General features: G+C 43.5%; 1 protein-coding gene across 11 annotated transcripts; it reads left to right on the top strand.

Moving 5' to 3' along the window:
* The first annotated feature begins 408 nt into the window (after positions 1 to 408).
* Positions 409 to 5,317, top strand: LOC123407355. 11 transcript variants are annotated; one of them, XR_006612621.1, is made up of 7 exons: positions 409 to 501; positions 643 to 697; positions 1,009 to 3,246; positions 3,347 to 3,666; positions 3,742 to 3,838; positions 3,911 to 4,631; positions 5,042 to 5,317. XR_006612621.1 is itself a non-coding variant. In XM_045100755.1 (6 exons), the coding sequence occupies exons 3-5, from the start codon at positions 3,431 to 3,433 to the stop codon at positions 4,592 to 4,594; spliced, it is 1,017 nt and encodes a 338-aa protein (XP_044956690.1). In that variant the 5' UTR covers positions 409 to 501; positions 643 to 3,246; positions 3,347 to 3,430; the 3' UTR covers positions 4,595 to 4,631; positions 5,042 to 5,317. The 11 variants fall into 8 exon arrangements, 4 of the variants coding, with proteins under 4 accessions (XP_044956690.1, XP_044956765.1, XP_044956835.1 ...); XR_006612627.1 differs by having other exon boundaries at positions 1,013 to 3,246; XM_045100755.1 differs by having other exon boundaries at positions 643 to 3,246.
* The last annotated feature ends 11,357 nt before the right edge of the window (positions 5,318 to 16,674 follow it).

The raw sequence follows: 16,674 nt of genomic DNA on the forward strand, positions 1-16,674 counted from the left end.
CACAGAGTACCCCGTTTTCCTTATTATATATCCATGTACTTTGTGTTGTGTACGTCGATGCAAAAATAAAAAGAACTTGTGTTGTGTACGTAGGTAAGCTTTGTTTTCTGGACTCTTATCTTGTAGTAGATGAATATATCGATTCCTTTCTCATCTCTTACCTCGGTACTCTGTTCCGCCGCCGCTGACCAGAGCGTTGGCCGCTGACTGCGCCGCCGCGAGGCCGTGCCGCGGCCCCTCGATTCCACTCCCAGCTTTGCATCCTCTCGATTCCATACCTCCACCGGCCACTCTAGACCACAGCCCACGACGCCTCCTCTCGGCGCTCAAATCCACACCTTCACCGGCGGCAAGATCTGCCGCCCGAGTCCACGGACGGGAGAAGGAGACGGCGGGAGCGAAGGACATCGCCGGGCGCCCAATTACCTTGGACGCTGCTTCTCCACAATCTGTGGGCAGCGCGCTGCTTCTCCACATCGTCGTCAGACCGAACTGGTTCAGGTTTGAGGGCTCGAGCTTCAGAACTCGCTGTTGTGCCTCTCCTGCAATATATTTTCGCGTTGGTTCGGTTTGCCACTCGATCGATCCATCAATCGATCGGGGTCTAAGATCCGTATGTCCTCATGCTGACTTTCCATGCAGGTCATAGTGAATTATTCACGATACTCCTAAGAGCCTGACGCAGTCGGTGTTTGAGGTGAGCTGATTGATTAAAACATAGTATTGTACATATATTTTTGTTTAATATCTGCTTGTTAATTCGCATCATACAATTAAATTAGTGATTGCCATAAGATTGTAGATTGAGATATACAAAGACAGACTATCTGCTGAGTGCCATGAGATTTATTAAATTATTTGGTGTTTGAGATATACAAAGACAGACTGTAACTGGTGATTGCAATAAGATTTATTAAATTAGTTGTTTCCGTTTTTGTTTAATATCTGCTTGTTAATTCGCATCATACAATGATAAGATATACAATGACATTTGCTACTTTAACACAGCTAGTCAGATGGATCTAACAAATATTAAAAAGTTACTGTGTTCTCCTAGACCAAGTGCAGACTACTTGGCTGGCATAGAAGGTTTTCTTGATTTTGCATACACTGGAAAAAGTACAGATGCCAAGATCCGTTGTCCATGCATCAAATGTGTCAATAAGTTCTTGTTGAAGCGAAACACTGTATATGATCATTTGGTGTGTAATGGAATGCTACTTGGGTACACAGTTTGGGGTTGTCATGGTGAAACTGCAGGATACATCTCCTCTAGCAAACGAAAAAGGTCAAAACAGGGAGGCATAAACTCTAATATGTGCCAACTAGTCCATGATGTTTTCGGGAACATAGATAATGGGTCTCAACTGAATGACTGCGATGACCCAAGCCCTCCAGAACATGGACCAGATCCTGAAACCCAAGCTTTTTATGACTTGTTGAGAGATGCAGATGTACCTTTGTGGAATGGGTGTGAACTATCAAAACTTTCTTTCCTTGTGCTTCTGTTCAACATAAAATCCACTAACAAGTGGAGCAATAAATCTATAAATGATTTGCTAGCAGTTCTGCAGCAAGCAATTCCAAATGGCAATAATTTACCTGGAACTTTTGCCGAGGCTAAGAAGATCATTGGAAAGCTTGGGCTTAGTTATGAGAGAATTCATGTTTGTGAAAAAGATTGTCAGCTTTTTTGGAAAGAGAAGGCTACGGATGACTTTTGCTCAGTATGTGGAGCATCAAGGTGGAAAAACAAACCTGATAAAACCATGCTAACTAACAAGGAAAGGAAAAAAGCAATCCCAAAGAAGGTGCTACGGTACTTCCCTATTAAGTCAAGGCTCAAGAGGCTTTTTATGCACAAGGAAACTGCTATAGCATTAAGATGGCATGATGAGGAACGCATAAAAGATGGTGCATTGCGACATTTAGCTGATTCAGCAGCATGGAAGGAGATTGACTCCAAGTATAAGCACATCAGATCAGATTCTCGAAACATTAGATTCACAATCACAGCTGATGGATTCAATCCGTTTGGTAAGCTGAGTTCTAAACATAGTTGCTGGCCTGTTGTCCTAGTACCTAATAACCTTCCACCATGGCTGTGCACAAAGGCCTCTTCTCTTATGCTTACTCTGCTTATTCCTGGTCCAACTTACCCTGGAAAGAATTTTCATGTATTCATGCAACCAGTATATGAAGAACTAATGGAGTTGTTTACGGTAGGAACTCGTACTTATGATGCATCTCGAGGTGAGATGTTTCAACTTTATGTTGTTGTGTTGTCTACTGTGAGTGACTACCCCGGGCTAGCTCTCTTTGCAGGATATAGCGTAAATGGTGAGTTTGGTTGTTTTCCATGCCGTGATGAAACATGTTCTAAACGCTTGAAATATGGGCAGAAGTACTGTTTCATGGGGCATTGTCGATTTCTGCCCCCAGATCACAAATTCCGTTTTGATGCTAGATCATTTGATGGGTTTGAAGAACATAGAGCAGCACCTACTCCTTATGCAGAAACTAGAGTTGAAGATCAAATAAAATCAATTTCAGATTTTGAGAAGTCTAAAACCTGGAAGTGTGTCAGTGGCCTATTCAATTTGCCCTATTGGGACTTCAATTTACTTCGTCACAATCTTGATATCATGCATATTGAGAAGAACGTATGTGAGAACATATATGGAACACTTCTAGGGATAGAAGGTAAGACCAAAGATAATTTAAAGGCACGACAAGACCTAGAACATATGAACATTAAACGAGAGTTACATCCACAAAAAAACCTAATGATAAGTATTATCTCCCACCTGCCTCCTTTAACCTATCTAAAGAAGGGAAGCAACAATTTTGTAAAGTCCTTCATGGTGCAAGGGGTCCGAATGGGTATTCAGGAAACATCTCAAGATGTGCAAATGTTGTTCAAGGGAGAATCTCAGGCCTTAAAAGTCATGATTGTCATATACTAATGCAACATTTCCTGCCACTTGCTATCCGAGGTCTACTCCCAGATTATGTCACATCTGTGTTGTTTGACTTGTGTGGGTATTTTAGAGAAGTGAGTGCAAAAGTCCTATACATCAGCGAGCTTGAGAAGTTGGAGGAGCGAATCATAATGACATTATGTCATATGGAGATGATATTCCCGCCAGGTTTTTTCACTGTTATGGTGCATTTGGTTATGCATCTAGCAACAGAGGCAAAAGTAGGTGGCCCAGTGTGCTACCGTTCGATGTGGTTTGTGGAAAGGTATGCTAGCTTCTTATATAAATATGGGGATGCATTACATATCGTTGTAGGAAAAGATTATTCAATAATTTTCTTCTTTCTTCTCTTTGTGTTTATGTAGGTATATAGGTAAGTTGAAGTCGAATGTCCATAACAGAGCTCATCCTGAAGGATCTATGCCGAAGCATTTTTGGCAGATGAGTGCATGACATTTTGTTCAAGATATATTATCGGTTTTGAGACTAAGCATAACTTGGCTTTGAGGACCGAAGATGACGAGGAGTGGGTTGGGAATCATGATATTGCACATGGATCAAGATTATTTCCTCATTCTGGCAATCCACTTGGAAGGCCTAGGAATTATGTTCTGAGCGGTGTGGCTAAAGTACAGGCACATAGATATGTCTTGTGCAATTGCTCTGATGTGAACTCATACCTTAGGTAATATCTTATGCTTATAAATTGTCTTAGTTACCCTTTCCCCTACTTTACCTCTATTTGTTAACTACTTTGCAGAGCTCGTGCTGATGAGATAACTAATGGACGCAATTTAAACCTTGATGTTGTTGAGAGGATTCAAAACGATAAGTTCCACGAATGGTTCCAAGCTCATGTAAGTGCCATATTCTGCATATACTATACACACATCACTACATTTAGTTTTAATCAAATTCTAAATATTCAGATAAAGAAATTGGAGAAGGAAAATGGCGTCCATAGTATTGAAAAGGATATTAGATTGTTGGCCCGGGGCCCAGTTAATGCAGCCAAAAGATATTGCGCTTTCAACTCCCGAGGCTACCATTTTAGGCCTAAACGCTTGGATAAAGAGACACAAAATAGTGGAGTCATGGTAACTGCAAAAACATCTCGTTATGATTCAGCACACGATGCTAATGCAGTTTTACAGGATGTGACGTACTATGGGAGGGTAATTGATATTGTCGAGCTAAATTACTCTGGACAGTTTTCAGTGGTGTTGTTTAGATGTGAATGGGTTAATGTGTTCTCAGAAAAAGGAATGAAAAAAGACAAGTACGGTTACACACTTGTCAATTTCTCACATCAAATACACAAAGGAGAAAAGATTGAGCATGAGCCTTTTATTTTCCCTAACCAGGCGAATCAAGTGTTCTATGTGAAAGATGAATTGAATCCAGGTTGGTTTGTGGTAATGAAGTTGCCAAAGCCTAGAGATGTATATGACTTAGGTAACTTGGAATGGGAAGAGGAGACAGAAAACCAGTCATTTCATGTTTCACAGCTTGGAGAGATTTTGAAAAGAAAGAACAATGACCAACACTGGGTTAGAACAGACGTTGAGGGGACAATAGTGGATGCTACTAGTGCTTCGAGCACCGAAGAATAGTTGAGGTTAGTAGCAACAAGGTATGCACTATGTTCAGGTAATATAGTTATGCTTTCCGAATATGCTCTTGTATTTTTTGTCATAAAGATGACGTGTATATTATTTTCTCCTAGAAATGTCCTTGTATGAAAGTAATAGTATGACTGTTTGAACTTCTGATCAACCCATTCATAAATTAATGAATTATGTTAATGTTTCTAAATATGTGGCTTTGAACAGTGCACTCATATAGGTTGATCCATATTTCATTTGTAACACAACATTTGAGATGTGATTGTTACCTCTAATAAAATGTATTGTTCAGTCTTGATGTTCTTCAATTATGTTTTGTGCATTCTTTATTTGATTTCGGGTTGACGCTTTCATGTTAGATATGAAATTTTAGCGATAAAAGTAGGAGAAAGTGTTTTTTTATTTTCTTGTTCATGTTTTTGTTGCATGCTACAGGTTTCGACTACATGCTACATGGAGGCATAGAGGGGGTGGTGGCATGTGTGCTTTGTGTTGGTACAGAACTGCTTGGTGGCTTCGTGCAGAGTAGCTAACAAACTTGCTTGACGATATACTAATGTGTGAGACTATGTGTTAGTCAAAACTTAGTGTACTCTTATATTTATGCTTGATAATTTGGTTCGCTATGACAGCACGTGCTTATCTGGAACTTCATTTTGTACTTTAATCAACAACAGTTCATAATTGAGATACACGCAACTTGTTTGGAAATTTATTTTGTACTCTGGTTCATAGTTCAATATTGGTATACTCTTGTAGTGTTCAAAAATCCTGTTTTCGATCACAGGTTGCCATTTTTGTTAAAGTCTGAATCTGTCCTGAAGCAGTGTGAATGTTTTAGTTTCTCTACATATAGTTCTCTTGCTGATGATTTGATTAGATGGTTAAAAGTTTGCACTCTCATGTGTCAAGATAAAAGTTCAATGTGGAATGAAGTCTCATTTACTAAGTTAAAAGTTCAAAGTTCTTCCAACGACACTCAGCTTTCTCATATTTTTTTCCTTGTTTTACCCATGATTGTGGATTAAGGTAGTCCAACTAATAAAAAAAGTCACAGATATAACATGTCAACGTACAGTATCTTTTATCAAAAACACTTCCTAATTACAAGACATCAACATACTTTTATGCTTTATAAGAGAATAAACGGATCAATAAAATCGTCAAAGCATATTATTATTAATTAAGTCCAGAATTACTTAAAAGAAGCTTGCACACCTTTTAATTTTAGCAAATTTTGAAAGCACAAAACATTATTTTTTAGAATATTCAAAAGAGTTGCACGTCTTTTATATTAAGATGAGAATGTTTTTTTACAAGATTACAAACACATTATCTCTCCCTCCCTCCCTCTCTCTTAGCTAGTCTTAGAAAAAGGGTCGTATGTATGCACATACATGGAAATAATCTCACTTTAGTAGAATTACATACATGAAAAAAACATTTTTTTATTTAAGTCGTGCCTTCTATGGGATTTCGTATCTAGGCTATGTTAATGTTTTTATCCTAATATATTCGGTCCTTAAGCAAACACATGTCCCCTAAACTTTTGTGTAGCTAGCATGTGAATGACGCAAGCCCGTAACTATTAACCCAGAGGTCGTGTGCTATGATGGAATCGACCTGAGAATTGATCGCATGTATGTTGCAACAATTATTTTCATGACAACAAAGAAAAACTATATTCAATGTTTACTACGTTGGTAACATTTACCTAGGTAGCTCACATGTGTTACAAACTTGTAACACAATATCACATCTCATATATGTGTTACATTTTTGTAACACTCACTCGACCGACATAAATAATGTTACAACATCGTAACACATTCGACGCATGAGGAATATGTGTTACAACTTTGTAACACTTCTCATAGAATGTGTTACAACTTAGTTGTGGACACAAATGTTGTGTTACAGCGCTTTTACGCAGTAACATATTTTTTCTTGTGTTACTGGGATGTGTTACCAAAGCTAATCCCTGTAGTATTTTTCAGGAAATTATTTTCTGAAACACGGGTCGCCACAACTTCGGTATCAGAGCCAGGCTGACCATTGGCTAAAACTATCTTAGCCAGGTCTCTATCCCTAACCCGGATATTTATATATCCACAATCCAGCCTAGCCTACCCAATAGCCAACCACAATGGCCATCCGATGCCATTTGGGAGTCGGTACCCAACCGGTCAGTCCAACCCTTAAGCTGTCTGTCTATGACCGACACCGGAGTAGTCGCATTGCCTAGCATGCGATAGAAGACTCCCCTAAACTATCTAGTAAGGCCTTGCCTCAACCTAGGAACCCGCAACTTTGGAACAACTACCCTCGTAACCCCCTTGAATTGCAAGATGCATGGCCGCGTTCTTTGCAATGAGACCACTGAGTCCGAGCCTGGACACTTCATAGTCATCCTCGTCGAACTCAGCCGCCAATTTTTTTGGCATAGAAGAGCCCTTAGTATATGTTGTACATGAGGAACCTCCGAGTGATGCTATTCGTTACTTTTGGGCCTCGGTGCACATATATGGATGGTATTCCTTGCTGGAGTGCCCTTGCCAGTTCACTGGTAGAGCAGCCACCAATGAAGCCTAAGCCAGTCAGCTTGCATCCCGACAGTCTATAGTCCAGCTGCGGCATCTGTCGCCATGGATGAATAGCCGACCATTCTGCTACTATCCTAGTCATGAAGGCTATGGTAGTCCAATCCGAGTTGCCAACGAAGACCTTGAGGAAGACCCTTATCCATCAGATCACCTCTGACCTGGTCATGAACCGCGCGCCAACTGCTCGACGGCCCCCGGCAAACCATGAAGCCGCAACCGCCTCCAGAAACCAGCACATCTTGGTTAGAAGACCTATTGGATCCCTAAGGTCTGCCCCAGCCTTTATGTTAGCCAACCCGACCATGAACCCGACGGAGCCTCGCCATAGTTTGGATGCCTTCTGCAATGAAGTTGTGCCAAGGGCGCGTTGTCCGAGACATCATCGCCATCTCAACCCTACAGCCCATTACATGGCTCACTTGACCCTGGAACCATGGCAGATGGAGGGGCCTTATTGGTTACTAAGCTCGTCCGCTCAGAGGCCAATGAAGGTGGAGTGAGTCCGTCAGCGTAGCTGTCTGGCCTTAGTACCAAGTGTCGCCCTGTAATGTTGTATTCGCGTGTTTATGATAAACCTATTCTTAATAGAATTGCAAGATGTGTGCACGCCTTTGTTTTTATAAGTAAATTTGCATAGAACAGTCTGCGTGGCCTTAGATGAAACTTTGGGCGTAACCACCTAGCCACCAAGCCTGCTATCCGAATGATGTGTCACTTGGGAGTTGATACCCGAGTTTCCACCCCGATGAACCAGGTCACACTAGTGTCATACTGTGTGTCCCTCAAACCAGGTACCTATTGAGACCAACCATGAACGGTCCTAGCACTTCTCACCAAGTGCACTACCCATAGCGAGCCCCCCCCATGACTAACCACTGGGATTCATCCGGAAATTCTGGATACAACCCAATAGACGTAACTGTGTTGCCTCGCAGCCCAGTAGAGCAGCCCTAGTGTGCCCAATCCTCATCCTTTAGGTCATCACCAAGGGTGTTGACCCATCAACGGGCGGATAAATTCCACACTCCTATTCGAAAATTTTCCAGATTTTCCATTGGTGGGCCATTGTTGTCAAACAAAGAGGGGACACGTTCTCCGAAATGTGTTTTCCCGACCAAGAATGTTTTCCTGATGCTAGGTGAGTAGCGGTGTACTATTTGATTACATTGTTTGCACCTGCATATGAGTGATAGTGTGCTATATGATTGCTTTGTTTGCACCTGAAATTGAGTGATCATGATTCCGTGTTTTCATGAGTGAATTATTTTCTTTCCCTAAGCAAATCTCAGAGACGAGATTTATTTTTAGGGGGGTTGTGTATTTCACACCCCAAAAATTTAATAATATTTTTATAAAATAAAATATTGCATGGAATAAAATTCTTTTGAAAATAGTTTGCTTCATGACTCTTTTCAAAACCTCTTTCCAAAAACTCTTCCTTTCAAGTGGCATTTTAAGGATCATTTAGTGCTTGAGCCCTTGCTCGAGACCATTTTAAATTATTTATTTAATTAAATGGGGATATTATTTTAATTTGGCCATGTTTATTTAATATCTGAAATTCTGGGTTTTCAATTGATTTTCAACCACTCCTTTTCCCCTAATTATAAATTTCTTCCCCAACTACATGTTTTTGAAAGTTATGTTGAAACCTGAGTGCTTGCATCAAAACATTTCTTTTCTTCTGATAAATTCATTGGAGATTTTATTTTTAATATTTATTGCCAAAGTTTCTTTTATTCAAAAATGACTTTTATTTCCTTTAGGGGCCTGTTTTGCACTACAACCTTTTGACAACTTCCTTTAAAAATTCCATATAACCTTGAAGATGACCTATGATGTCCCTGGATCATATGTTTGTAAAAACTTAGCCAAGTGTTTTGAAAAACTTGAGCACATTAACTTCATTTCTATTCTGGCCCAACTTGGAATTTGTACTACAACCCCTAGTTGTAATTTTTCAAAAATTATATAAAAATTTGCGGATGCCAAGTGATGCATGGTATTCACTTTTATGCAAAAAATACAACCTTGTTCTTTGGAAAAATATAGCAAAACAACCACTTCTCTATTATGGTCTAGTTTGGTACTTTGTACTGCAACCATATAGTTCCTTGCTCTCATTGCCTTAAGATTTTGCATGCTTGTGTAAGACCCTAAGAAAACCTTAACTCTATGAGTTGAGCCCCATTGGATGATTTTAAACGCATGTGATAATAGCCTCGGGCTGCTGTGCAAATTTGTGGTTTTCAAATATTTGCATTACCAAGTTTTTATTTTTGCCAAACCCACTTGATCATCTGGACTAACACCTAGATAGACCCTGATCTGGAGTTTTTGGGTTGCAGTAAAGCTCATTTGAAGCCCGTGGGATTTCATCAAGCACCTTGGGAGCATAGCCAGATTTGGCATGAGCTTTGAAGTGCACTTCAAAGTTGCTCCACTAACCCTAATACTCTGTCCATCACCTTGGCCTTAACCCATAGCATGAACCTGATAAGTTTAAGCAGTCTTGGATGTGTGCAGAAGTGTCAGACATTGTGTCGAGCACCTGATGTGCGTGCTCTAGGGGTGCCCAAAGCGGGCGTTTTGCACAGGTGAGACGAGCCACAGCTTCCGCGCAACCTCTTGCCCTCTGTCCAGCTGCAGAGTCGTGTCAACGCCCTTCCCCGACCGATGGTCACCCTGCCCTGAGCCGCGCAACACTTTGGCCTGCACCTCTGGCGGCCTACCGACAGCAGCGGCTCGCCCAAGCAGTGGTCGGCGCCACACGAACCTCCCCCATGCTACAGGTGCGTCGATCCCCTCTCTGCATCGTCTCCGTGCTGCACCGCTGCCCCTGTTGCCCATGCTGCCGCCCTGCTACGCATGAGCATTGCCCGAGACTGTCGCCACTGACGATCTTATCCCCACCCTGCAAACTGACCCAAGCCGGCTATAAATGGGCAGCCCCAAGCTCTGGAGTAGCTCGGCCACGCCCCAGAGTCCGCAGCCGTCTCCCCCACCCCTCAGCTTGGCCGGAACCCCTCGCCCACCTCACCTCCGGCCGCAGCCCCGCCACCGTTTATCTGGCGCCTCCGGCTATGTCCAGATCCTCTAAGGCCTACTCTAGCCTCCTGAGGAACCTAGGAGACCATCCCCGCCCAAATTTTGGCTCTGGAAACACCGTAGCCAGGGTTCCCCTGCTGCCCGACGCCTCTGTCCACCATGGGTGAAGCCGTGCCTAGCTGGAGCCTGCCTGGGCGTTCCTCTACTCTCCACGTGGTGCGGCTCTTCCTCCTGAGCTCGTGGTGGTGCCCTGTGCCACCGGTCAACCTCACCGGAGCTCGCCACTGCTCCCTGCCCAGGCACGCGCGAGTGGTGGTAGAAGAACCCGACAGGCGGGCACCGGCTTTCGGTGAGCCAGCCTTAGCCCCCGAGTGGCGCAGCCCCGTCTATGTCATTTCCTTCTTCGGAAGCGCCCTCCAGTTAGTACGCCTCCCCTGCCCTGATAGGATATTTTTGTTAAATCGTGTCTTCTGTGTTTCTTTTAAAAAACAGATTTAAATAGAAACTTAAACTGACCACAACATTTTATAGAAAACTCCAAATGGACTGATTCTTTTTCCAACCTCTCTCAAATCTCCTCTAGTTTATTTAAACATTTATTTGAAAAACATTCAAACAACTTTTGTGTGTTGTTTTGTATTTGCGTGTTAATTCAAATATTTTCAAAATAGGACTTGGAGAGAGGAGGCTTGTTCCAAGATTTTGGGGTGCATCTCACCATCCTCAAACTCCAAAGGCAAGCATCTTGAACTCTAATTTGCATAAACCTGTGTGATGTTTGTGATGGTGCATCTATTGCGTGATTTTAGGTTATGTTGATAAAAGTCTCGCATGAAATCATACCTTGCATAAGAGCATGTGATGGATATTTTTGTTGCTAAGTTTGGGGAAGGCAAGTGGTGAGTGGATACTCCCTCATACCTCGTATGCTATGTTGGTATGGACAACCTTAGAGTAAGGTGTGTCATGATGGAAATGAGACCAAGGGCTGACAACTCGTGGTACGAGAGTGATCAGTGAATGCATGTCGGGATGTGATGGTAGTAACCCTGAGATAATTCCTTCAACAAGATAATGTGATACTAACCCTTGCACGAAAAATATTAAACCTCCTAAGTCGATCGTAGATCAAGTCTTGTCTATGTGTCACCTTACCTTCCATGCTGCCACGGGTCTTTCCGAAAGGGAATACGGTCTAGTAGGTTGTAAATCTATTACCGGGTAGACACCAAGTAGAGAGGCCGGGATGAAGGTATCCATGGCCCTGGACTAAATCCAGTCATCCGGTCAGGGGACATGGGTGTTTTCGGTCTGGGAGCGAGAAGGAATGGTCATTGCCTTGTAGCGCGCGGTATAAATATGATCCCATGCTAGTCGAGGTTGGAGCCTTCCGGTCTTATGGTTTTTCTCTAGCATCGTAGTCTGAATGATGTCGGTCTTCGCGGAAGAAAAATGGGTGTGTACTGGTTTTGAGTGTTTACCTCTCAGATACCGTACGCGGGATTAGTCCTAGTGACTATTGAAACCTGTGGGATGTGGGTAAAGAGTACGCCCTCTGCGGAGTCAAAACTATTCAAGTAGCTCTGTCTACGGTCAAGGACGACTGGTTGACTAGTCAAGTATCGGTCTGAGTGTACGTCTTTGGAGGAAGTTAATGAAATCATGAGACTAATCCGGAAATGTGGTGGATGATCATACTATTATTACTATTACTGTGGACTAGCATCTGTGCTTATGATTGTTCGATATCCCTGGGACGGTTCTACCTCCTGAATATTCCATATTTATTATTGCTTCATGTGAGCCCTTTGTGCGGTGTCGCTCAGACGCCCGACTGAGGCATGCATATTATTATTTCTTATAAGCCCTTTTTCTGGTGTCGCTCAGATGCTCGACTGAGGCATGTGTATTATTATTTGTCATAAGCCCTTTCTGTGGTATCGCTCAGGCGCCCGATTGTGGCATGCTTGTTATTATTTCTTATAAGCCCTTCCTGTGGTGTACGTCCGACTGTGGCAACTGTTATTACTTGCATGTGAGTCCTTTAGACGATGTCGCCCCGACACCCGACTGCAGTGCGCATGTTATTACTTATTCATTATTACCTTCCTTGCTTGTTCATACAACATTCATGGAGATTGCTTATCTGCATAAATGCAACCATAAGTTAATTCTTATGGCATGGTAGAGTTAATAAGTGGATTATGCATGCATCTTACCTGCTTTAACTTATTTGTTTTCTTGATGTTTGCGAGTACATTTAAAGTACTCACTAGCTTGTCCCTGGCTATTGTCTTGACCAGATTGTGTTAGGAGAGGAGCACGATGCTGTAAACCCCGAAAGCTATGAGTCTAGGATGGCAGCCTTATGAGATAAGAATTTATCCAGGTTACTTGTTCTTGTGGTAATGGAGTCCCATGGACACTTGAGATTCCTCGAGTCGCTTCCGCCGTCAACCTTAGACTTTTGTCCAAACCAGTAGACTTTTATGGTCTTGTAACAAAGATTTGTTTATTTTGCTTGGATATTCTCTATCAAGTGAGTCTCTACCAACAAACAGTAGTCCTGGGGCTAGTGAACACAAACACCTATTTTCGGGAAATTATTTTCTGAAAAACCGGTCGCCACGGAAATCCAGCCGAAGTTTCCGCTACCGCCTCAAACGATGTGTGCAAGGTTCCCAACCCCACCATCCGGGTGCCACTTGGTACGCCGTGCCACTGACTATCGCGTCACGGCCCACATCTAAGGTCAGCGCTATGCATAGCCTCCCAGCATAACTACAAACACCAAAAACTACTTGCATCTCCTGGAGCAAGTACTAGGCGATTAATAAGTCGAGAGGGTCCATTGTTTTTGGGCCCAATGTGTGGTAGCAGCTACTCTTGGATCAGTTCCTAAGAATGGTTCCAATGAGACAACGCGCCATGTACCCTACATGGCCTCTCATCGCTACCTTTACCTGAACACATTCATTGACTCCAGTTCATCATTGGTGTCTGCTAGAACTATGTCGGTATTTCCCCAAAGAGGAAGGGATGATGCAGTATAGCAATGGTAGGTATTTCTCTCAGTGATGAGACCAAGGTTATCGAACCAGTAGGAGAACCTCCGCACACCACATAAATAGCACTTGCACACAAATAACAAATACTCGGAACCCGACTTGTTAAAGGGGTTGCCAATCCCTTTCGGGTACGGCGCCTCAAGATAGGCAAATAACATGAGGTAAAAGTGGTTGATAGGATAAATAGATCACAGAAAAAATAAATTGCAACAAGGTTTTTTGTATTTTTGGTTTAATAGATCTGAAAATAAAAGCAAAGAAAAATATATTGCAAAGGCTGTAGGTTTCACTAGTGGCTTCTCTCGAGAAAAATAGCAAACAGTGGGGAAACAATTACTGTTGGGCAATTGATAGAACTTCAAATAATCATGACGATATCCAGGCAATGATCATTATATAGGCATCATGTCCAAGATTGGTAGACCGAGTCCTCCCTACATCTACTACTATTACTCCACACATCAACCGCTATCTAGCATGCATCTAATGTATTAAGTTCATGAAAAAACAGAGTAATGCAATATGAACGATGACATGATGAAGACAAGTTCTATTTATGTAGAAATAGAGCCCGTCTTGTTATGCCTAATAGCAACAATACATATGTGTCGTTTCCCTTTTTTCACTGGGATCCAGCACCGTAAGATCGAATGCATCAGAAAGCACCTCTTCCCATTGCAAGATACATAGATGAAGTTGGCCAAACAAAACCCAAATATCGGAGAAGAAATACGAGGCTATAATCAATCACGCATATAAGAGATCAAAGAAGACTCAAATAACTTTCATGGATAAAAACATAGATCTGATCATAAACTCAAAGTTCATCGGATCCCAACAAACACACCGCAAAAAGACTTACATCATGTGGATCTCAAAGAGACCATTGTATTGATAATCAAGAGAGAGAGGAAGCCATCTGTAACACCCTGGATTTTGCCCATTTCTTTTTCCTTGATTTTCATCTGGATTTGCTTTTCTGTGGTTTGATAATTTTGAAACCTAAAGGGATTACCCTTGATTTCTTTTTCTTAGTGGCTTGCCAACCTTCAAACCACCCCAAGACCTAGCCATTTCCATCTTGAGCCAATCCCAAGATTCCTTTCCATGGGAATATTCCTTTTTCTTTTAAAGGAATAATTCTGTTTCCCTTGTGTTGTGGAGCAACCCCCATTTACATCTCTCCAAAAATTCCTAAATAATTCTCATAAATCCATTGGGTCATATCTTCCTCAGATATAATAAAATATTTCCAGAGTTTCTGATCCAGAAAAAACTTTGTGAAGCAAGTGCTAGCTAGGAGTGTTAAAATGAGTTGAATCTTTGCCATCATCTCAATATGCTCAAATAACGCCTCTCCACCAAATTTGAGCATCACACCTTCAACCATGTGGCTATAGTATAAAATCTTTGTCTCTGGTCATTATTTGGATTTGTGAAGCAACTATATTTTATATTGCTCCATAAATTCTGAATTTTTACCATAACACTCTCCTATCTATAAAACCTTGCTAAACCAATTTGGAGCTCATTTTATCTAGCCAATTATTTCCAGTAATTTTTCTAAGTTTCGGTCCAGTGAGAAACTGTATGAAAGAAGTGCCACTTGGGCTTATCAAGATGGCTTGAGTTTTATACAGCATCCTCACATGTCCAAAATATTCATCTCCTCCAAGTTTTAGCTCAATCCAAGCATGTATGTGTGTGCCACATCAAAATTCCTATTCTGGACCAGATTAGCTAATTCCAAAGCAACCCTGTCCAATTTTGATCCTGTGCTCCTCAAATTTCACAAGATTGTAGTCCCTCCTATCCTAATCCTCCCAGACATTATCTTTTGACCTTATCTCTTTCCTATTGACCACAGTGACAGTGCCAAGTTGGCAATAGTAATCTTGTAGTGAAGTTTCCCATCACCCCATTGCTTGCTTTTGGGATCCATCCTCTCGAGGCTGCGTTGGGGACCACGTACTTCACTTCAGACAAGGTGTGACAGCCTCACGTGTCTCCTCAGCGCCAGTGCATGTGGTGACCAGCACCCTCGCATGCCATGGACGCGAGCTGCATGTTTGCTAGCTCGAGGCCCTCCTTTGCTCGTCATTTCCGCACGCCTCGTCGTGTCCAGCAGCTCCCCATCGTCGTCCTCTACGTCCTGGAGCCCTCTTCCCCTCTCAAGTCCTCTCCTGAGCGGTGTTGTAGCCATGCCCGCGACGTGGCCGTCCCTGTCGCCGTCGCGTCCCGTCGTCCAGCTCTCCCGAAGCCACCCCCTGTTTATCCTCGCCCTTGGAGGCCCTGCCGATGTCGCCTTCGACTGCCACGTGCCTTGGTGCACCAGTGCAGCGATAAGGCCGCCACGGCGGCGGTGCCAATCCACTCGCCCCGGCCGGCTATAAAAGCGGCAGCCTCGAGCCTCCCCGGGCATCCCAAGCCACCCCCACCCTTCCTCTTTCTCCCAGGAGCGTCCCTGTCCTCTCCCTCGAGCCGAGGAGCTCTCCTGCCCTCCAATGGCCGCGCTGACCGTCTCTCCCCCTCGCTAAAATTCGCTCCCCTCCCGCCCCCAGTTCTTCGGCAGTCGCCATTGCCGACCTCGACCTCACCCCAGAAAGCCCCGCCTGTCTCCTCTTCCTCTCAGGATAGCCCAGAGCTTCGGCTCGAGCTCTCCACCGCCGCTCTTTCCCTCCACCTCGACCGGCCGCCTTAGGGCACTCGTGTCTCCGCCTCGACCACCCACGGGCGCGGGGTGGATCGGCGCATCCATCCCCGTCTGCGCCCAGGGCCTACGTGGCCTCCTGCCGCCGGCGCCGGCGAGGCCGTCGCCTCTACTGCCTTCGGTCGGGACAGATGGGCGAGGAGGAAGAAGAAGATAGGGGGAGGAGAGAGAAGGAGCGCGGGCCCCACTTGTAAGCGACCAGAGGCCGGCCCCGTCGCTGCTGACGTGTATAAGTGGAGGCGCCCGGCCAGGAGTACGTTTTCCCCTCTGGGACACGCATTCCACCAAAGGCGCTAGCAGTTATTTCAGCCAGGGACCCGGTTGTGAATATTTTTATTTCAAACAAGTCCGTGCCACCAAAACGTTTATAACTTTTTATCCGTGACTCTGATTCCAGTGATTCCAGCGGCCTCGTTTTCGTCTCGTCGAGCCTGTCAAGATGGTTTCATTTACACCATGTGATCTCGCAGTAGAAATGACCATGTTCTCCTTGCCCCTCCTCCGAGAGAGAACTGTTTGCGGCAATTCCTTCCGCGAGTTTTTCGCGCTTCTTCCCGGTGGTTTCATCATCCGAGGCAAGCCACAACTTTCATTTGCTTTATTGCATTGCAACATTATAGTCTCATCAACTGCTTTGAT

The sequence above is a fragment of the Hordeum vulgare genome, chromosome 1H (genome assembly GCF_904849725.1).
Source record: "Hordeum vulgare subsp. vulgare chromosome 1H, MorexV3_pseudomolecules_assembly, whole genome shotgun sequence".
Classification (NCBI taxonomy): domain Eukaryota; kingdom Viridiplantae; phylum Streptophyta; class Magnoliopsida; order Poales; family Poaceae; genus Hordeum; species Hordeum vulgare.